The 21,664-nt window shown below is 48.2% G+C and overlaps 2 protein-coding genes across 7 annotated transcripts; one reads left to right on the plus strand and one right to left on the minus strand.

The window, feature by feature from the left end:
* Positions 1-64: 64 nt before the first annotated feature.
* SMAGP (small cell adhesion glycoprotein) lies at positions 65-9,929 on the plus strand. Of its 4 annotated transcripts, none has more exons than XM_014606917.3 (4): positions 65-171; positions 7,407-7,504; positions 8,700-8,777; positions 9,453-9,929. In XM_014606917.3, the coding sequence occupies exons 2-4, from the start codon at positions 7,471-7,473 to the stop codon at positions 9,626-9,628; spliced, it is 288 nt and encodes a 95-aa protein (XP_014462403.1). In that variant the 5' UTR covers positions 65-171; positions 7,407-7,470; the 3' UTR covers positions 9,629-9,929. The 4 variants fall into 4 exon arrangements, with proteins under 4 accessions (XP_014462403.1, XP_019336635.1, XP_019336634.1 ...); XM_019481089.2 differs by lacking the exon at positions 65-171 and adding an exon at positions 611-771; XM_019481088.2 differs by lacking the exon at positions 65-171 and adding an exon at positions 2,243-3,223.
* Positions 9,930-11,584: 1,655 nt separating this feature from the next.
* On the minus strand, positions 11,585-16,339 carry DAZAP2 (DAZ associated protein 2). 3 transcript variants are annotated; one of them, XM_059719397.1, is made up of 4 exons: positions 16,265-16,339; positions 14,463-14,584; positions 13,655-13,897; positions 11,585-13,007 (listed from the first exon to the last, which is right to left on the minus strand). In XM_059719397.1, the coding sequence occupies exons 2-4, from the start codon at positions 14,514-14,516 to the stop codon at positions 12,879-12,881; spliced, it is 426 nt and encodes a 141-aa protein (XP_059575380.1). In that variant the 5' UTR covers positions 14,517-14,584; positions 16,265-16,339; the 3' UTR covers positions 11,585-12,878. The 3 variants fall into 3 exon arrangements, with proteins under 3 accessions (XP_059575380.1, XP_059575379.1, XP_014462420.1); XM_059719396.1 differs by having other exon boundaries at positions 16,194-16,320; XM_014606934.3 differs by lacking the exon at positions 16,265-16,339 and adding an exon at positions 15,248-15,352.
* Positions 16,340-21,664: the final 5,325 nt, after the last annotated feature.

Here is a 21,664-nt window from a genome sequence, read left to right on the forward strand (position 1 = left end):
GGCTTTCCGATGACTGTGCCTTTATCATTAAGGCAGCAAAACTGGAAAGGTGAGGAAGGAAGGGAACGCCTAGAGCCAGACACCATCAAATCAGCGGCTCTGGGAGAGGGGCGAGAACCCTGCATGCTGCTTTGTGTTGCGTGGTGTGTTTTGCTCTGTCGGTGGTAGCAGGTAAGGGGAAGGGGAAGGGGGGGGTCTTGTCACAGCTCCTTCTCAATGCAGCTCTGACTTCAGTCTGCTTTACAACACATGTAGCCTCACAACCTCAGTGGGGACCTTCTGGCATGTCGGTCTGCTTCAAGCCCAGCCCCACGCCGGAGTGTGACCTGGGCGGCTAGGAAAAGACTGACCGCAGGCAGCTGGGGGTCGCTGGAGGTGGAATTTGATTACCCACCTAGCGTCAAACTGCTCATTTACTGCTTGTACCCCAGCACAAGCTGCTGAACACTGCTGAAAAGCAGGCTCCTCATTCTGCCTGGTGCTGGCTTCGGCAAACCATGCACAAGCCTCAGCCCTTCCTTGCATTTGAACTTGTACAATGTGATGGCAGCAGTGGGATGAGGGGGAAGGCAAAACACAGCTCACCTGTCCTCTCCCACTTGGTTTGAAGGCTTCTTTGTGGAACAGCCGCCCAGGCAGCTCGTACCCGGAGCCTGCCTCTGGATTGGGATGGGGCAGGGCCCAGAAAAGCCTCTAGCGAGCACCGGGGAATTGTGATCCAGACATCTCCAGGAAGTGAAAGACTTGGTCTGCAGAATGGGGAGAGAAGAGGTGAGGGAGAATCGTGCCAGGATGCAGCCGGCTTCGTGAAGAAAACTTCGGTGGCAGAACCAGTTGCCCGGGGCCAGGAGAAGGAAGGGATAAGGAAAGGGATGAAAACAAGCTTCCCGATGTTAGCTCATGAGTTTGAATCCAGCCTGGGTTTGAGGGTCACAGCATCATTCTGCTGTAGGTTAACTGTCTGGAGGGGTGCAGAGCAGACTCCAGTCCTTATGACCCTAGGCTGCATTGGTTGGCTGGTGGGCTCTCCAAAACAGGTTTTGGGTGGGGGTTAAAGAATTTTTTTGTGTCCCAAGCCAAATCAAGTCCAAAGCCATGAGTCAATCCAGAACTATAAGTGGCCCTACAACCAACAAACATCCTCCATGAAGCTCGTAGCCCGGGCCTGCCCCTAATTGGAATGGGGCAGGGTCCAGAAAAGTCTCTAGCAAGCACTGGGGAATTGTGATCCAGGCATCCCCGGGAAGAGAAAGACTGGGTCTGCAGAATTGGGAAAGAAGAGGTGAGGGAGAATCGTGCCAGGATGCAGCCGGCTTCGTGAAGAAAACTTCGGTGGCAGAACCAGTTGCCCGGGGCCAGGAGAAGGAAGGGATTAGGAAAGGGATGAAAACAAGCTTCTCGATGTTAGCTCATGGGTTTGAATCCAGCCTGGGTTTGAGGGTCATAGCATCATTCTGCTATAGGTTAACTGTCTGGAGGGGTGCAGAGCAGACTCCAGTCCTTATGACCCTGGGCTGCATTGGTTGGCCGGTGGGCTCTCCAAAACAGGTTTTGGGTGGGGGTTAAAGAATTTTTTTGTGTTCCAAGCAAAATCAAGTCCAAATCCATAAGTAAATCCAGAACTATAAGTGGTCCTACAACCAACAAACATCCTCCATGCAGCTCATAGCTCGGGCCTGCCCCTAATTGGAATGGGGCAGGGTCCAGAAAAGCCTCTAGCAAGCACCGGGGAATTGTGATCCAGGCATCCCCGGGAAGAGAAAGACTGGGTCTGCAGAATTGGGAAAGAAGAGGTGAGGGAGAATCGTGCTAACCCTAACCCCACTAGGCGTTCAGATGTTTCCAAAGTCTTTTGGTGGGTATCCTATGAGCAGGCCCAAACCCGGAGGCTTGGGGCTCAGATGCCCCCAAGTTTCACCTGCTCTCAGCCATATGGCCACAAGAGCAAGCTGGAGAGGTACCTCCCATTTCCATAAAGTGGGCTTTAAGCCCCAGCACCTCGGCAGGTGCGAAACCACGCCAGAAGAACAGTTATCTCTGGGAGCGTTTAAGGAAAACTGCCTTCATGGATCAAGATATGGATGGGGCCCTGCTCCAAGAAGCTGCAGTATCTCCTGCCTTGGAGGCTTATAGGCAGACTCTCTCTGTGATGATTTAGGAAAGACGAGTGTTGCACTGGATTTTTTTGAAATGTCATGTCTCAGGCCAAATCTGCCAAATCGGGTCCGAATTCCATTGACTGAGCAGAGCTCAGTCATTCAAGTCGGCGTGGTGCTACCACCAGCAAGTCTCCTCTTTCCCAGACTCCTCATCCCGGGGCTTCAGATAATCCCAAATCCATGGCAGGCATCCTACATGCAAGTCCCAAGCCCGGAGGCCTTGGAGTTCAGATGCCCCCTAATCACACTTGCCCCAAGCCAAAAGGCCAAAGGAGCAAGCTGAAGAGAAAGCCTGAGAGCAATCCCCCATCACCATAAATTGTGTAGCTGAAATCCTCCCATTGGAGGCATGACAGACTCTGGCAGGGGTCAGCCTGCCCGCAGTGCAAGGGACAGGTCTCCATCCTCAACCACACCAAGTCATTCAAGGCCAAGAAGAAGGGGATCTCCCCTGCCAGGTCAGTAAAACCACCTAGACTGGACTCCACCTCCCCTGCCAGGTGAGTAGTAGAGGTCCCTTGCTGGGGTTCCTAGCTACTATTGCAGTACAAATAAGCAATCACTTTCCTTAATATAACGCTCTCGGCAAAGGTCGATGGTAAAGTGGGCTGGGAGATGAAACACTCCTCGCACTCCCACAGAAGGGATCCCTCTCAGTCTCGGCTGGCCATGCCGCTAAGAGACAGGGTGCTGAAGGGGTTCAGTCCGCCTCACCCCTTGCTGCGTGCAACCCCAAAAGCACCCATCCCTAAAGCCTTGATAAGCACAACCTGCCTGGGTGTCATTGCACCTCATTGCCCGAGGATCGGCCTGGACCAGGGGAGCTGGGCAGCTCCAGGGAGCGAGACTGGAGGCTTTCTCTGCCACACCGTGTCACTTTAAAAGCGCACACACAGAGAAGAAAACACTCAGCGGTGTGTCAGGGAAGTGAGTCACCGTAGAAATGCACCCAATCAGCGCTGAGGCCAGAGGAACAGCACTAGACTTGCAAGCTCCAGCAGCTGGATGACCAGAGCAGCCAGCAGCTTGTCCTGCCAGGGCCTGACCTTCCAACCCACGTGCACGTGAGTAGCCCCTCACGGGTCGGAGACACTCAGCCCCACGCGGGACCGGAGCTGTGCAGAGACCCATTGGCTTCCAACCCCCTGGCAGGCTAAACACCTCTCAGCTGTTCAGCTTTGTAGCTGAATGCTTTATATGTCTCTGATACCTCCCCCACCCCTTCACCTTCCCGGGCAGCTATCCTGTAGCCAGCAAGCTGGGAGCATAAACTCTTTGCAGAGACAGTATTCAGCCCCTCGCTGAGTTTATTACATCCAATCACTCTTTATTCCCAGGCCTTAAGGGCATCACACTTTGATACCCAGGTACAGCGAGGAAGGGTGAACTTGACAGCGCTTGGAAAAGGTCTGTCTCCCTGGCTTCCCTCTGCCTTTGTAGGCACTGGGACCTTCGTCTTGATTGCTGCTGTTTGAGGTTTATTCCTTCTTTGCAGCATCTTGCTGCAACACCGGAGTTTGGCAGGTCGCAGTGACTCCTGGGTCACTCTGTTCCTTGGGCGAGTGGCGGTTGTAGTTGTATATTGTGTTTTGTGCTCATGCTTCGGTGCTCAGCTGGACAGGTCCCAGTGCTGTGCTATGGTTATGTAGAAATGATGTGATATAACTTCTCCAATGCAGGATACCTTGGGCTGGGCTAGCCTTTACCATTCTGAGTGGTTTGCTGGTTGTCTGATGGCTGTGGAAATACCCAGTTTTCACTCTCAATCTGAGCTTTTATTCATTTAGAAGCTGACACCTTGGAGACGCTATGCCTCAGGACCTGTGTGCAGCTGAGCTGACTGCAGGCAAATGCTCCTGGCTTTAAAGCAGCAATTAGCTTGGGAAAGCCTGTCCCCCTCTGACTTTCTTGGTCACTTGCTGTCTGTCTGAACGTCCCTGGCTGACACCTTATGACTGTCAGACTAGGAGAAGGTCTCTAACTGGATTCAAGCATCGTTACAGCAGCTTCTCCCAGTGTCAGAGCCACAATTCAGGCACTAGCATTTGCAAAAGGGATCGCTGTTGCAAGATCCACATATTGTATTCAACAGACAGGGGTTCTGGGTGCGATTTAGGGAACTCCTTTGCAGGGATTGCAGCGTCAGCCCACGCTGCTGGGCACAGCAATAAAAGCTGAGATCTGGTGAGTACAGTAAAACTGCCACAACTAAGTGAAGCTGACCCATTTATTTGCATTGTCCAGATCAAGCCGGCTGCTATTGGACCCTAGGGAGTGGCTGCAGGAAGCTAGGCTGATCTGTGACTCAGAGTGCCCTGTTTTGCTTTGGTGGCACAGGGAAGGGACCTGCCCTCCCTGTGTTTCAGCAGGGGTTACTTCCCATTTCACATCTGCTGGGACCTGCTGACTGCTGCATTTTGGGAAGGAGAAGAGTGGGAGAGCTCTATCCCTCCCTGCCTCTGCTGGTCTGAGAGAAATAACTCATTCACAAGCTGCTTCCCCCTGCTCAGCTGGGACTCCAGCGTGAGGTGTTGTTTCATGGATGCACAGGCCAATTTGTACCGTGGTGGCACTTAATAGCTCTAGCTTAATAGCATTAGGGCAGGGGTGGCCAACAAGCAGCCCGCGTGTCACGAGTGGCAAAGGCAACTTCTGTGCAGCACGTGGCACATGGGACAGGACAGTTCAGATGGGGCAGGGAGCAGAAAGCAGAGCAGCAGATTGGGCAGGGGAAGGGGATCAGAATGGCACTGGGGGAGGGTGCGGGGCTAATTTCTGGCATGCCTGCCAACAAGGTTGGTCCCCACTGCATTAGGTCAGTGGCCCTCAACCTTTTGAGACTCAAGGCCCTCCCACCCCACGTTGTTGGACTTGGGCCCCCTCAGAACATGCCAGCTGGTGGGCTTTTACCCATTTTTTGACTACGGAAAAATTATTAGAGTCATTTTTCTGTTGCAAAGAGCTCAGAAAGACCCCAGCAGAGTAGGATGTATTTGACCCCATAGAGTCCCATTTGAAATCTCTGGGTTTATCTCATGAATCATGCATAGATGTTTGCACACCTCTCTGTACTGATATGGCTCGGTGCTCTGCAGCACCCCTAAAAGGATTTCATGGCACTCCAGGGTACCCCGGCACCCTAGTTGAGAATCACTGCTTTGGGATGTGGTGCCAACAAATAGGAAATGAAGGAATGGCAGGTAGGCACAACATGCTAGCAGGCTGGGAAAGGCCAGGCTGTATCGTCTCAGTGAGCAAAGCACAAACTTAGAGCGTAAATAGCAAAAATGAATTTGGATCCAAAGTATTTTCCATTTCAATAGATAATGCAATGGTTAGGCCTTGCTTTGTTGCTTTGAGACAACTCGCTTAATGTAACAAGGTGTTTTTAAATGCAAAGAACAATGCTGTTAAAAGGATCAGCTACGCTGACCTAGATGGGCTGGTGTTGAGCCGCTCTGGTGAAGCCTGCTCCCCAGTGGGCTGTTTCTGGACAGAACAGACTCCGGGTCGCTGGTGAGGAAGGGAAAGGAACTGATGCTGTGTTATTGCAACCGCTTTTGCATGATGCACCTTGTTCCAAAGTCTGTGCACCTTCAGCAAAGCCCTGCCTAGTAAAATACACAAGGTCCTGCCTGAATTGCACTGCAGCTGCCATTGAAACTATGGAGATGGGAACATATTGCGTGGCTATTTGACAAAATGTTTGGGAGGGGTCTTTGCAGAAGGACAAGACTGCAGCACTTTGGTCTTGGAGACGAGGCAGGCACCTGGACTGCACAAGGCAAAACAGCATAGCGGGATGTGATAAGGCAGGCGAGCCTACTCACCCAGTCACCTTGCATGTCAGGGCTTGTTTCATTCCTGGATTGTCAGCTGAGCAAAAGAAGTTTTAGAAATAAATGAACGGTGTTCACTGAGTGTCCCCAGGACAATTACTAAAAAGGAGCCCATTTACGATGATATCATGACAAAAGTTGTGATCGTGTTATCAGAGGCCACATATTCCCACCTGAGTTCCCATGTTCCCACTGCACACGTACACACACACACATATGTGCATCCTTCTCTGGGTGTGGACTATTAATAGCCCATTGTTGGGATGTTGCTGTGAAAGGTACAGCTGGGCAGGAACTGGTTTTCCTGTCCCATAAAACTTGTTGAGATCTTCAGAAATGTTTCCTGGTTCCACAGCTGGACAACACGGAGACTACGCCACCAGAAAACAAAAGCAAAGCGGAGCAAGACTAACACTTCCCGACCTAGGACGAGCTGCCTATAGCCCAAAGGTTACGTCACGCCTGGGACATACAAGAGCCCTTGTTCAATCCCTGCTATCCCTGGTTTAGAAGTTGAACCTAGATAATCTATGCAAGGGGGAAAGTGGCTGGCATATTGGCTATTCAAGAAGGGTGGGTCAAACTCCTCCAACTATAAAAACCTTCATGAAGTTTTGATGGAACTGACATATTCCAGTTTGGACACACCTGCATTTTCCAAAAAAATGAGGGGAAATAGTTGAAATCCCTGCCTAGGTCTAGTCAAAAGGCAAATGGAAATCGAGAATATTCAAGTCTAGTCACTTGAGTCTGGGCCCGGGAATACTAACCTACGTGACCTGGGACAAATTGTGCTGGCCAACACTTTCCAAATTCCCTCCTGTTTTGGATGGCCATCTGAGCATTTCCATAGCTGGGAAATTGTTAACCATCAAATCAGACCCTGCATGGCCCAAATCTAAGGGCTGGACATTGTAGCCTTGATGTGTCTGCTTTGGTGATATAAAGAAAAGCATTTTCTTGTGGAGCATTTACCAGGATTTTACTGTTTGCTACATGGAAGGCTTTTTGAAGGAATACATTTCTTTACGGAATCTTTAAATCAAATCTAAGAACCAATTGGAAAAAAATGCACATGGTTTCCCTATTTCACTACTTAAGTATCAGGATGTTGTCCTCCAGGCAGGGCAGGACTGGCTTAAAGATGCACAATAGCACATGCTTCCCTAATCTCCGCTTGCCTTAGCATGTTCTTGGTTTGGCCTTTCTTATCTATTTCAGGTGAGGTCTGCCCTAAATTAGATTTGAGTTTTTGCTTTATTTTCCGGCAGGGCGAGTCCTGTGTTCCTGCCACACCTAGCTCACTGGAATCAGTAGCTTAACGTGAATAAACAATAAGTTAATTCTCTCATTTAATATTATTTTCCTTGCTTTTTTCTCTCCCCCGCACCCCGCTTCCCTCCTGTAGTGCTTGAAGATACTAACGCTTCAATTTGAAGACAGAGCATAGTGGCACAGCTCAAGCAGATGTCATGGAAGTTGATCCAACACTTCCATTAAATACAGGTATGAAATGTACAAAACCTTGACAGATTGCATATGCCGAGTCAGGAATCAATAATTCATGGCTTGGTGTTGTAGCTCTCAAAAGAAAAGCGTCTTGTACGATACGAAATCCAACCCCCTAACAGGGGAGACAGGAGTTAATATCAGCCTGATGGTAGAGAGATGTGTGAATGCAAACGAACTCATTAATATAAATGAACAGCTGCATGCAGCTTATATCCATGTTGTTTCTGGGTTTCCCACCGGCCTTGTGAAATACCTCTTGCAATTCCCCCATGTGAAAAGACACCTGATTCACCCATTCCTCAAACCAAACTTAGCCAGGAGAACTGATTTCAGGTAGAGAGCACTTCCTGCCCACCCTACTCTTCTGATTGTCCCCAGCTGACCAGGAACAGGTGCTGGAAGGAGGAACCTGAGTGCCACCATCGCTGTCCTGGCCAAACCCAGCTGCCCATGCAGCTGCTCCCTGCAGCTCTGGGGTTCCCTTCATGCCTATGTCATTCAGACAGCGGTGGTGGTGTGCAGGTTCTTCCTTCCAGCGCCTGCTCCCAGCCAGCAAGGGACACCAGCAGGGGAGAGGTGGGCAGGGAGCAGACACTGGAAGGAGGACCCTGGCAGCTCCACTGCTGTTGGCATCCCACACAACCGCAGCCACCACTGGAGCAGCTCTAGGGCTCCTCCTGGGCCCAGATCAGCTGGAGACAGCAGTGGCTGCAGCAGGAGGGGGGGTGTCTACACTGCAACATCCCCCCTACTGCCTACAAAAGACTTCAGAATGGAGCTGCTCATTGCTGTTTTCCCGGATGCTGCTGCTGTCCGTACAGTGCCATGCAGGACACAGCCCAGTTTCATAATGTTGAATGCTAAACTTATCCCACCTGGAATACCAAGCACCACGGTCTTGAATGGAGGAAAATTTGGAGATCCTAATAGACGTTTTGTACCACTGACATCCCCAGAAGGTGGTCTGAACTGCCTGTTGCTTCCTGGTTTCCAGCCATCGCTTTCTTTTGAGAGTGGTTTGTTGTAAGCAGGTCCTAGTGGGAGACCAGTATACACTAATATAATTGAGCCCCTCCAAAAACTGGGTCCATTTTAAGTACCTTGAAGATCCATTACAGCCTCATTCACATTCTTCTCCTTTCTCACCTCCCCCTCTCTGTCCTTCATTCAATACCTGGCACAATAAAAGAGGACCTAACCACCCCATTTATGAAGAGGATGTATACACCGGCTCTCCAAGAGGAAGTCAATGTGGCCGTCATTGCAAGTAATGTGTTATTACCACTGTACGCTTAAGGTTTCCTTGATCCCAAGCAGTGCATGGGCCATCACTCTGGTCTCCGAGCCACACTGGCCTGCTAGACACCAGCCTGTGCTTTCTGGGTAAAACACTCCTGACCTTAATCCAGGGGCGGGCATTAATGCAGATAAATATTAACTTTCTAAATTTTTTAGGAGCCCCACAGGCCACGTAGAATGGCCTGGCGGGCCACATTTTGCCCACCCCTGCCTTAATCCTTTATACATTCAGTGCAGCAGAATCCAGCTTGATCCCAGGGGGAAAAACTAATATTTCTGCTACAGCAACAGGTTTAATTGCAACCCCTGAATTGCGCAGTTCCTAACACAGGCCTTCAGAGCTTGCTTTCAGATATATGTGCTAGGAGTGTTACAGTTCATATCAATAAGGATTTGACGATGATAACTTAAGAGATGGGAACAAGGTCCCTATTATCCAGCTGATAGCAACTAAGCTCTTCCGGAGAGAGGAGTTTTAATATCTCACAAGTCCTCTTTAAGGGGAATCTGAAGGATAACATGGAAGTGTGGTGATAGCCCAGCTCATTTTAATTTAGCTGTTTAGGGTAACTACAGTAAGAAGGACCTAAGAATTAACTCTGCAACCTTTCTTTCGTCTAATTTTTCCCTCCTCCTCCGGAAGGTGTCATCGCTGTGGTTTTCATCACCCTCCTGACCGTTCTGGTGGTGATCATCGTGTACCTATACAAGAATAAAGGCACTTACCTCACCTATGAACAATCAAACACAGAGCCTGATGTATCAGTACAGATGGAGAACGTGCCTCCCAAAGGAGAAAAGGAAGAGTATTTCATTTGATTCCCTTCAGCTTCTAAGCTGTTCTCAGCTTTGATGCCGATGTGCCCAGGCCCTCCCAGACTCTGGATTCAAAAGACTTTTTCTCCTCCTTAATTTATTAACTTGATCAAGAAAAGGAAAGTGTAATGGGTGACTACTAGCCTTGATCATAGTTCTACTGCACAGACTCTAATGGAAAGCCAGTATCACCCCTGTAATAAGAGAGGTGAGCAGGATGGGGAGGAGGCTTGCCAGTGGCAGGAATAGCTGGTGGTTGGCACTTCCTTCTCCATGACTTGCAATACAGTTGATTGGCCAGATATCTGTACAGCTTGTTTGCGTTTCTCTGCTCAGTTGCTCCAAGGGATGGGGGAATGGATTAAGGGTCAAACTGATATGCTTAAAGTAGCATCCATGGATTATGGGGGCAATGGGGTGAGACCATTTCTGCTCCTACCAAACTTAAGCTTAAAGGACAAGATGACGTTGTGAAGCAGTAGCAGAGTTGGGGGCAGAACCCAGAACTCCCTTCACTGCCCTTCTCCTGGGACTGTGCCACTTCCCTCAAATGAGACAAAAACCCAATGGCATTTACATTCCTAAACAAGAGTTAACTCCAAGGGCTAAAAAGAAATCTCCCTAAGTGGCTGCAATCTCTGTTGCCAGTATCTTCCTTAGCAGCATTGAGGGAAGGCTGAGCAAAGGGAGCCTCTGCCCTGCTTGTCAATCAGACCCTGCTGCACAAAGCCCATTGTCCTTGACACAGAAAGCTCTGAAAGCAAACCCTCCTCTTGTTACTTCCAAAGCATTTGCCCAAGGGGCTGGTGAGAAGTGAGCACTGCTGCCACCTGGCGGTATAAATACCTAGTGGTAGGTATAAGTTGGTGTGGAGTTGAGATGCCCACATGTCAGTAAAGCCAGCTCTAAACCATTATTTCACCTTCAACTAGATAGCGAGTGGACCAGACCCTCGTGCTTGGGCACAGCACCTGACTTCTGGGGCAAAACCCTGCCCGGGACTTGTTAACAAGGGCAGCTCTTCCATAATGTTTGTTCTCAATTCATTCCTTGTGTCAATTCTTTTCTAAAATGGATGAAGCTAACTCCAGGATAAGGCGCTCTTTTTGCAGAAGAAATGGTGGAACTCAGCTGGCTGCTATCATTACTGTTCAGTCTGCTCCTGTTAAAATGACTTTTCCACCTCACAGGTGTCTTGTGGTGGGTATATCTACACAGCCATGTATGCATATGCATGAAGAAAGGTATATTCATGCTAGGTCAGGCAGTGGCAGACACAGCAGCACCAATTTCAGCATGGCCTAGCAGCCCCTTTAAGCCTACTAGATACACACTACACACTGAAATGTGCACAGGCAGATCCTTGCTGCCGCTGTTACCCAGGCTACCTAGATGAAAGTCAGCCTGGGTAGACCTAATGCCTGTGCTGCAGTGATTGCAGCATGATACCCCCTGGTGCCTGAGACTCTAAACCAATGCAGCTGCATTCTTTGTTGGCCCTTAGACAGCACTATAATAAAAAGTAACCAAATTGGAGTGAATTGGCTGAACCAGTCTAAAACACTTAGGTGTGCCCTGAGGTTACAGTGAAATCTTCTGCACTAGCACAACCGTTTCCAGCAAACGAAGCAGAACTCCGCAAATGCATTGCACTTTGTATTTTAACTTGACCCTACTTCACTTACCCAGAACACAATTTTGGGACAGCCACAAGTCAGTCCATCCTTTTCTCTGTTCATTTTTTTCACCATGTTTGGTTACGAAGCTTGGTGAAGAGCTCAGCAAGTCCTGTTCTCTCCCCCTCACCCCAGTCTTTCACTCCCACTTCAAGTGTAGTTTTCCCTTGTACAAGATCTACCTACAGAGGCGATTTGCAAGAAGGCAAGCAAGAGGAAGCAGGCCTTGAAGAAAGCTGTGCAATAGCCTAGTGTTTTGTGAGGTCTAATGCAACTTTGGCACTTTATTCAAATTTTCAAAATAGTCTTTATTCTACTTTTTTTTTTTTAGTATAAAAAAATCCACAAGTTAAGTGCACCACAGTGTGTACAGAGAGAAAGACTTAATGCTGAACTTCCATAACAGTCAGTTAAATGGTTAAACACAACATATACACAATACACAGACTTAGATTAAACTGAAACCTCAAGATAAAATATATTCAAATCTGATTTTTTTTCTTCATAAAACAAAAACCCAAAAGATAGAGGATCCCTGAAATATTTCTTAACCCTAATAAGACTTCACTGTACCCAAGCCATTTTTTTTTTTTAATTATGCATTCCTAAAACAACCCAAACGAGCAAGGAAATTTGTGTGCTGACTGACAACTGCAACACACCTCAGTGCAGATGGAAACCACCTGTCTCTCTGTTCTGACTAAATCCCCTTAAGGAATTTTGCTGTCAAGACACCAGGCTGCTCTAAAACAGAAAACAAAAATGTTGCTAAGCTTGTAGTTTTTAAAGGTCTAGATAGCATTTAATGAAATGTTTAAACATGAGTTGCATTGTGTTTCTGGCACCAAAGCATGGCTTTGATTAGATTCTTAAATGTGCAAAGAAGTCCAAGATTCCTTGGAGTGTATAAAAGAACGCCCCGTGGTACACTCTAGCTGTATACCTTCCTGGAGAGAAATGAAGAGCAAATGTGAGCACAGAGTGCTTCAAGGGATCCCTTCTCCTAGGAAGTCAGGAAGGAAAAAAGCCCTATATGTCTGACTATGGGCCCTCCAGGGAAAAATTAATATGACTGGCTTTCTATCCACAGATTCTATAGAAGAGGAAACATAACACACATCTCTCAACCCTACTGCCAGGCCATAGAGTTGAGACAGGTCTGCACGGATTAGATGTGGAAGCCAGGTTTCTTTCCTAACCCTTTCCCACCCCCACAGCCAAATTCATACCTAGCTGATTAATAAAGCAAAAAAAAAAAGACAGTGCTACAGTATTTACTCCAGTGGAATTAAAAAGAAGATCTGTGGGGCTCCTTAGCTCACGTTCATTTCATGATTTAACCCCGGGTGAATAGAGGCACTGCTACCATGACATGGTTCAAAAGGACTCAAAGTGCCTGAAGGGATGGGCATCAAGAGGATGCCCCATCCAGTATGTGTCTAAACTGCAACTTCAGGTTAATATGACTAAAGCAGTTACATGGTGAGAAGTGCTGACAGTATGTGATGTCTTTCCTTACACAAATGAAGCCCCCTCCCCCCGCCCCCCTCGCGCCCCTTTTTGTTTGACTTGATTGTTCACCAGATAGTGTAGCCACCATCCGAGCCCCCCAGAAAGAAGTTCCCCTTCCGTTGCGTCACCAACACATTGGCACCCTGCATGACTGCCAGCTGGGCTGCATTGGGAGGGCAGCCAGGAGGTGGGGGCTGCAAGACAAGAGAGAGGAAAAAAAAGAGTTAAGAGGCTCTCTGAGGCAGAGGCTGCAGTGGTTGCTCAGCCTAGCACAGAAGACATCTTGGAGCACAGTGAAGATGCTCCCCTTTGCACGAGCACAGCAGAGAGGACAGCCTTCAATGACTGTGACCACAAGCAACCAGAAGTGATGGAAAGCACCTTACGCACACTGTCTGAACTGGGAACAAGAAAGGCAAGGGACCGGTAAAGGCAGTGGAAGAGGAAGGACTTAATGCAGACTTGGCTTCTCATCCATCTCCAAGCATAATGGACAACAGCCAGAGTACAAGATGCATCTTATAACACAGGGAGCCAAACACCAGCACTCAGTTTGCAGCCAATTATAAGATCATAGGAAAGCAGGGCTGGAAGGGACCTCATGAGATCATCTAGTCCAGCCCCCTGCTCAGGATCATCCCCAGCTAAGCCACCCCAATCAAGTGTCTGCCTACTCTCTCTCGAAATTTCCATGAACCTGCTTGTGAAATTGTGCTTAAATGCTTATGAGAAAATGCCTGGTGTTGAAGACTTAAGGACTGTCGTCTTGCCCCCGACTGCCAGCTTTACTGAGTAGCTCCAAAAGTGACACATGGGGTTTCTGTGGTATGCTCATACTTACAGGGATATTAGTAGTGGCACCAGCTCCAAACCGTGCTCCAGCATCAAAGCCACCCTCGACAAGAACCGCTGAGCCTGGGGGATAGACAGGACCCACAGGGTAGTATGCCATTGGAACGGAGGAGCCTATGGGTCCCACAGCCACAGACTGTGCCACAGGCAGGAACAGAGAAGTACCAGGATAGGCAGCAGACATAGTGGGCATGGTGGCAGGCCCTGGAGGCACAAAGCTTGGCCGGTAGAGCTGAAGGGAAAAAAAAAAAAAAGAACACAAGTGCATTGGAAGAAATATTCCTTGCTCCAAAGCCATTTCCTCAGATCCTTCCTCAAAGTGCTGATAATGTGATAAAGGCGTAGCAGCCCGATCAGCTGCACAGATAGCTCCATCACTTCTAACGAGAAGTTTGTTCACTTTACGAGAGGTCGAGGCACAACACCCTCTTCAGACCCTCTACTTTGCTTTTGCACCATAGCAGCCACTTTGTGGGAAGCTCTGAAGGAAGTTTCTGCCATTTAAGAGAGTGGGCCAATTCAAGATCTGCAAGAGGAAATGCCCGAATAGCACCCTGGTTTAGTCACCAAGTGAGCATGTACACATGCACTTTGGGGCAGAGGTCTCATTGGCTTTGTCAATGAGCAATCATTTAGCAATCATCAGTTGAGACCGCTTGCTGCTCTTGTCCTATGAGGTGAAAGGTGTTCCAAGCTGCCAGAAATACAGGCAATGAGCTGTCATGTGTTAATAGCTCAAAATGGGAGGCTGGAGGGGAGAAAAGGTGCAAGAGCAAGAAAAGGGCCATGCCTTATACCTCTGAGTAAGCAGGAGGCGCATCAGTGTACGGTGGTGGCTGAGGAAGAGGCATGGTCTGTGGATACACTGGAGGATTACCAGGGGGCTGGACTGGGTAGGAAGGCTGTGTTGGGTATTGACCTGAGAGAGAGAGAGAGAAGAATACAGCTGGTGTTAAGTTTTACCCTTACAGACATCGGACAGAGGGTGGATGAGTTCATGGAAAGCCCCTTCTTCTGCAGTTTTTTTAAGCAGGATTGCTAGAGATCGTTAACCCTGGAGGTGTTAGGCATGCACCAACAGATACCCCCCATGCGATTCCCAGCCACAGAGCCCGTTCATCACTCTCGACCAATACAGCTACTTCAGTCAGAACTGAAAGCAAGAGGTAGCTAGCAGTTATAGTCCTTCACAAGGAAGCAGGTTAAAAAAAAGTTAAGCAACTTCCTGTGGAAAGTTTACCAACAAACCACATTTTTCTAAGCTGGCACTTCACTGCTTGGACTTCAAGCTGACTCACTCTCCTACAAGTAGCACAGATAGCAGGGCATCAACTACGCTACGTATGGATCCGTTTGCAGCTACGGATGCGTTGCATCATATATGCAAACCCCCCCGGAGCATCTGTTCAGGATGCTAACATTATACGATGCAAAACTAACCCCATCTGCCTCGAGTCACGGAAAAGCTGAGCTCCCAAAAGACGAGACTGGGTTTCTTCAGGAAAAAAAAAAAAAAGGAGGCCTGAAGCTGGAAAAACACCGATACACCCCGACAAAAACAAGGCACCTACCAACCTCTTACCCTTTTAACTGTTACGGAATGAGAGCTGATAGACCACTATTGTGACGTGCACCTTCGTGTATGGACAAGAGCAGTTGTAGGCATGAGTAAATCTGCAAGCAAAGGCTGACGGGAGGTAATAATTAATACTGCTGTTAAGTTTTGAAGTCACCGCTGCCCAGTTCTGAGTGCAGCTGACACTGTGCTCTATTTTCTAATCTTTTTTTTTTTTTCCCCTTAACCCCATTGCTATCAGGTGTTTAAGAGCGGCGTGTTTACCTACTCGGTTGCATGCGAGCAGGTAACCACAGAGAGGCCGGACTCCAGCCAGCCACTGTCAGCTCCTGTCCGGCCTCCGATTATGTTTAAAGACCGCTCGTGGATTGTAAATGCCCAAAAGCAGCATTTTAATCTATTCCGAGTCCAGGGCAGGGTGAAGGGGAGGGGCGGGAAGAGGGACCCTAGTGTGAGCCCCCGCACGGACGGCAGGTTCTGCATGGACACGTTTAACCTCTGCGGTGCCGCCAAGCGACACCGACACCTGAGCACGCACACAGGTGTACGTGTGCGAGCGTGTTTGTGAATGCTGTACGGGTTTTAACAAGCGTGTGTGCATGTGGGAATTCTATATCGGTGTTAATGAGCGTGGTGTGCACGCGCATGTGTGTGCATATTCTGTGCAGGCTGTAGTGAGTGTGTACACACTCCTCTGGGGCCGTGGACAAGGCCAAGCGCGCCCGTGACGGGGCCTGGCAGGAGGCTCCGGCTGGCCCCCACCCCCGCCTGCCCCCCCATCGCCCTCCGCAGCAGGGAAGGGGTTAAGGGCCAGGCCGAGGCGCGCGGCGCCATGGAGACCCGAACCCCCGCCCCCCGCCGCGCTCCCATTGGCTGCGCCCCCCGCCCGGCCCGGCGGTGCCCGGCGGCGGCGCTGGCCTGCAAGGGGCGGGGGGCGCTGCCCGGGCCGCACCTTTGCTGTTCATGGCGGCGGGGCTGCGGCCGGGTCGCTGCGCGTCAGTCCGGGCCGGCGGCTGCACTCACTTCCTTGTTGTTGTCACTGCGGGCTGAGGGGACGCGCGACGTTGCCGCAGAGCGTCATGACGTCAGGGCGCCGTCGCGCGGGCTCTTAAAGGGGCCGCGGCCGGGCGGGGGCGGGGCTCCCGAGTTGCTGCGTCACGGCTGGGAGGGGTCGGGCAGGGGCGGCCTGTTCCTGGCTCGTGTGTCTGTGTCTACGCGCGTGTGTGCATGTATGTGTGCATGTGTGTATATGTGCTTGTGTTTATGCATGTGTGTACGTGTGTGTGTATGTGCATGTGTGTATTTGTGTCCATGTGTATATATGTGCATGTGCATGTATGTATGTAGATCTATGCATGTATCTGTGTATATATGCGTGTGCGTGTGTGCATGTATGTGCGTGTATGTGTATATATGTGCATGTATATATGTGCGTCTGTGTGTGTATATGTGCGTCTGTGTATATATGTGCGTGTATGTATATGTACACAAGGTTCCTCGGGTGAATCTGATATCTTTTATTAGACCAACTCAAATGGTTGGAGAATAGTTATTAAGCAAGCTTTCGGGTTCAGAAACCCTTCATCAGGCTAAGGAAGTGTCAGCAGTTGGTGTGTGCTCTTCCTGGATGGAATGAACATATGTGTATGTATGTGCGTGTACATATATGTATGTGCATGTGTGTGTATATGTGCGTGTGTGCATGCGTATGTTTGTATGCGTGTATGTACACATACACAGACTAAAGGTGCGTCAGTCAGCACAGTTCAAGAGCAAGACCTCCGCTCCCTTCATCCCGCGGGATCGATTTCCAAGCAGAAATCCCAGCCCTGGGCCGGGCCTGTGCCTCCAGGCTTGGGCTCTTCAGTCACCCCAAGACCGGTTGCTGAACCACGGTCAAGATTGTCCTCAAACCGAGGGATTGCTGCCCCTGGGGCAAACCTCCCTCCTCTTGTCTGCGGGAGAGCATGCGCCTGTTCTCCCAGTGTTGAAAGACTCATCCCCGCTTTCTGAATTTTAGATGTAAACTTTTCCTGACGCCTCCTGGTTTTGGGGGGGAAGAGGAGGAGAAAAAATCCTCAGGCCTCTTTCTCCAGCTCCTTCTTAAGCATCTCAATCAACCGGTTCATTCTTCTCTGTGTTTAAGTGAACTCCTCATGAATAATGTACAGGGTTCCTGATGAATATGCACATCGGCTTGGTATGCCTGTGAGGACTTTATAAATAATTTATGAGCATCAAATGTTCTTCACCTTGCTCCTGTATGGGGAACTATAAAAAAATATTTACCCTTTCAAGTGGCAGTAAGATCAGTATAGACAGCTTGAAACCCGCCTATTAAAAATACCCAGGGAAGTGGGTTTTTGCATCGCTGAAGTTGTAAGCGCTGAAGAGAAAGGGAGGAAAGGAAAATGCATTGCCATTAGCAAGAGAAGGGTAAAACGCTAGCCGTTTTCTCGTCACGAGCTAGAAAATGGTTTCTGAAGGCTGATGGAGACTTGCTGCCTGTAAAGGCCCTGATCTTGCAATCTACTGCATGTAAGGTGCTGAGCATGGTCTCAAAGCTCATGGTGACCGGTGGGAGAGTGGAGGGTGCTCAGCATTTAGCAGGATCACCCCCACCCCTCACTAATGGAAATGTGTCAATATTACCATTCTTTCTTTCTAGTCTCCTGATGCTGCTATACAGGAAACTTCCCAGCAAAGGCAAAGCACATGTTCTTTTGTGACCGGGAGAGAAAAAAAAAAAAAGCAAGCAAAGCATTTCATTTCCACTCAGGAGAGCCAGCACCTTCCAGAGATTTTGAAAACCTGGAAGGATTTAAATATATATATATATACTATCTTGTTTGAGAAACCTGCAGCCTCATGGAGACAGCACTCAAAGCTCCATTTCTTAGCGCTGCTCTGCAAATCGAGCCCAAAGTGTCATCACCCCTGAACTGACGCCCTTAAAACTAAAGGCTACTTTCAAGTGCTAGGCTGTGCACAAAAGGTCTGCTTGGGCACATCTACACGTGCGCTTTAAAGCGCATTAGCCTATTTTAATGTGCATTAAAGTGTCACTTTAAAAACAGTGCTATTTAGTTAATGTGCATTAAAATAGGCTAATGTGCATTTTCTTAGTACCTACACGAGCAGCAAGGCTGCTCCTATGTGCTGTAATTCCAGCGTGTTGAAGCAGACTCAATTAATCAAGTCTGCTGGAGCATGGCAATTACCATCATTTTGAAGCATGGGGACAGTGATAAAGGAAACACTCAGGGCGCTTTAATTAGAGTGGCACTCGGAGCTGCTCTAATTAAAGCATCTCCCCCAGCCTTGCATATAAATGCCCCTTGTGCTTAGAACAAAGCATTCTAAGAGGGACTGGGACTGGGAGGGTTTTCTGTCTGTGGGTGGCCTGGGACACTTGTTTGCACTTAGCAGCTAAAATGCAAAACATTGGAGTTGCAGGAAAGTTTAGATCTGCCCAAAGTAGGCCAATGCCCCAGGGAGTGGCACTGCTTTTTTCACGGTGATGTTGCGCAGGGCCAAAACGTGCAGACCAGCATGGCAACACACGTGCTTTAGTGAGCATTAAAGCATCACCAAAAAAAGTGGGCTTTCACTAATGCACGTTAAAAAAAAGCTAATGTGCCTTTTTCTAGTGGTACTAATTTTAATCGGCATTAGCAAAAGCACATTAATGAACATGTCGAGGTGCCCATTGACATGGATAATTTTTGGGGGGGTGGGTTCCCCTCAATTTAAATCAAACTCACACCTGGAAAGGCCCTGGGTTTCCCAACGTGTGTGCAGTACTTATACTCCTGTGTTGTTAGCCTGAGGTTAACAACAGTTGTGGCCACTCAGAACCCTGCAGGTGCAGAAGCCTAATTGGTGATATCAAAATAGTAATTAATCATTAGCTGATAATTACTTTGTGACAACTCCTGCTTGCTACCCCCCCAGGGCAAAGTTCTGGCCCCATGGAAATGAATGGGAGTTTTGTCCATGAGTTAGTTGGGGGCAGAGTTTCTCTGGCGGGACAGGTGAAGCCTGCAGGCCAACATAAAGACATGGTAGACTTCTCTCTCTACCTGAGCTCTAGGCAGTGGGAAAGGCAGGCCTAGTCCCAGAACATCTGGAGGAAGCTGGTGAGTGGCAAATGCATCAGTTGTGGAATTGCATATCTCTGAGGGGTGTCAGAAACTCCATGGTTAAGTGCACTCCCTTTGCTACGTATGGTAGAGAAACCAAATGTCTAAACCAGTGAGAGGCAAAGACAAGAAAGCTGGAATACTAATTTGGGCTTCTACCAAAATATCCTGTGGACGTAGCAAGCATTGGAACAAGGGGCTTGACAATCGGCCAGAGCAAATGTTATTTCTGTCAACTATTCCTAGGCCACATTTGAATATAATTTTTTTTCTTCTCTCTCTTTCTCTGACCGAGCTATTTTCTGCAGTAAAGATTCTGGCGCTTGTAAAATAAATTCATCTTGGAGATAAATTAAAAATGCAATGTGTACCCTTTTATCCCCCTTATGTATTATATTAATAGTATGCCAATGTATGCAAATGAGTGTGAAATTCAACTAGATGGAAGTATTTAAATATTCATAATCACAGTACAGCATATGCAAACCAGACTCTCAACAGAATTGTGCTGCAGAGGCTCAAATAACAGCTGTACTGAAGCAAAGACATTTTGAACATAACTGATCCGGTTACTAATGAAAATGTTGTCGGCAATGGGGGTGTATTTATTAATGTTTGTGCACTGGTATTAATATCTGACTCGGGCCTCAGTTCAGGCATTTAAGTTTCTGCTTAAGTCTAATTGAAGTCAGGCTTGCATTTATGTACTTCCTTGAACGGGAAAGAGCTGCCTACAATGCCTTGTTCAAGGAGTTCCTCTGAAAAAATAGATCTGGTACTCATCAGATCTTAAATATGACCTTGTTGTGATCGTAGAGAGGAGCCAGTCAACTCTGAATTATTTTAATTCAAAATACTTTTTTTTTTTTTTATTCCTGAAAATAGGATGTAGAATATAAATTAGAAGCAGAAACAGCAGTTACATGCTTTTTACTATGAATGCACATTACCCAGGTTTCAGGGGCGTAGGTTATAGCCGTGTTGGTCTAAGGCAGGGGCGGGCAATTATTTTGGGCAGAGGGCCACTTACTGAGTTTCGGAAAGCCATCAAGGGCCACATGACAGGCAGCCCAGGGCAGGTTAATTAATTTTCTAATTTTTTTAGGGGCCCTGCAGACTGGATAGAATGGCCTGGCGGGCTGCATCCAGCCCCCGGGCTGCATTTTGCCCACCCCTGATCTAAGGACACTGGCAGACAAGGTTCTTTGGGTAAATCTGATATCTTTTATTAGACCAATTTAAACAGTTGGAAAAAATTTTCTTAGCAAGCTTTTGGGCACAAACACACCCTTTGTCAGGCTGATGAAGCTTCATCTAGGTTGTATTACCCAGGTTGTGATGTATGTATTTGTTCATGTAAAAGCGGACGTGTATTTTAGAAGCATGTTGTGACAATCTTATGAACTTTAAACAAAGGTTAATTTTAAGGCAAAGATTTAAAATCAGTCCAATAGGCAAAGATTTAAAATTAGTGCAGTAGCTTTTCTGCAAAGCGAAACCAGAAGCTATAATTCTTTCCAGCTAACACTGGATGTGAAAGAATGAGGTAAAAATAATTCTGCTTTATGAAGCCACATTCTTTTTTTTAAGAGGCAGCAACAAATGAAACATGCTGCTCTTTCCCCCACACCCCCCGACCTTGCTTAAAGAAAAGAAGCTAACATTCATGCCATTATTAATTTTAGAACATGCACAAAGCAAAATAATAGGATACGTTGGTTCCTTTTTTGCAGTGAGTCAGAGTGAGTCAATTGGTCCATCATTTGGTTTGAGTTGAAAAAACCCACAAATCTTTCATCTGTGATAGGTTGATGTTAAGTTGCAATTGAGTTTCCTTTATAAGACTGGTTTCCTCTGCTTTCTTGCCCCTTCCCTCCCCGCCTAAAATCTGCCTTAAAGCTGCTAGGTGAGACTGGAGACTGACATCGTGCACAACACCCAAAGTGAATGGGATGGCATTGTGCTGAGTGATCATCCCAGCTAAATACAAATGCTCAGCAGCAATCAGGAAGTGATCCAGCAGGTTTTATTTGCCACTTAGAAATGAAATTCACTCATTGCCTTCCCAAGAGGTCTTATCTCTGTATTGGTTAGAGCAGGGCTGCCCAACTTCTAGGTGGCAGGTGCCTGCAGAGCCCTGGGCTGCATGGGTGCATACCATGGAGGCAGCCCATGGCACTTCTTCCCCCCAGCACTGTGGGCAGCCCAGCTCTGCTCTGAGCCACACATGCGGTCTAGCTCCTCTCTCCCAGGCTGCACAGAGGGGGAGCAGCGCAGACCC

The sequence above is a fragment of the Alligator mississippiensis genome, chromosome 15, assembly GCF_030867095.1.
Source record: "Alligator mississippiensis isolate rAllMis1 chromosome 15, rAllMis1, whole genome shotgun sequence".
Lineage (NCBI taxonomy): Eukaryota > Metazoa > Chordata > Crocodylia > Alligatoridae > Alligator > Alligator mississippiensis.

Coding starts and splice junctions, on each gene's coding strand:
- SMAGP (XM_014606917.3), top strand. CDS start 7,471: ATGGAAGTTGATCCAACACTTCCATTAAATACAG. Junction 7,505..8,699: donor AACACTTCCATTAAATACAG/GTATGAAATGTA, acceptor GCACAATAAAAG/AGGACCTAACCACCCCATTT. Junction 8,778..9,452: donor CAATGTGGCCGTCATTGCAA/GTAATGTGTTAT, acceptor CTCCTCCGGAAG/GTGTCATCGCTGTGGTTTTC.
- DAZAP2 (XM_059719396.1), bottom strand. Junction 13,898..14,462: donor CGCCTCCTGCTTACTCAGAG/GTATAAGGCATG, acceptor TTTTCCCTTCAG/CTCTACCGGCCAAGCTTTGT. Junction 13,008..13,654: donor GTGCCACTACTAATATCCCT/GTAAGTATGAGC, acceptor CTTGTCTTGCAG/CCCCCACCTCCTGGCTGCCC.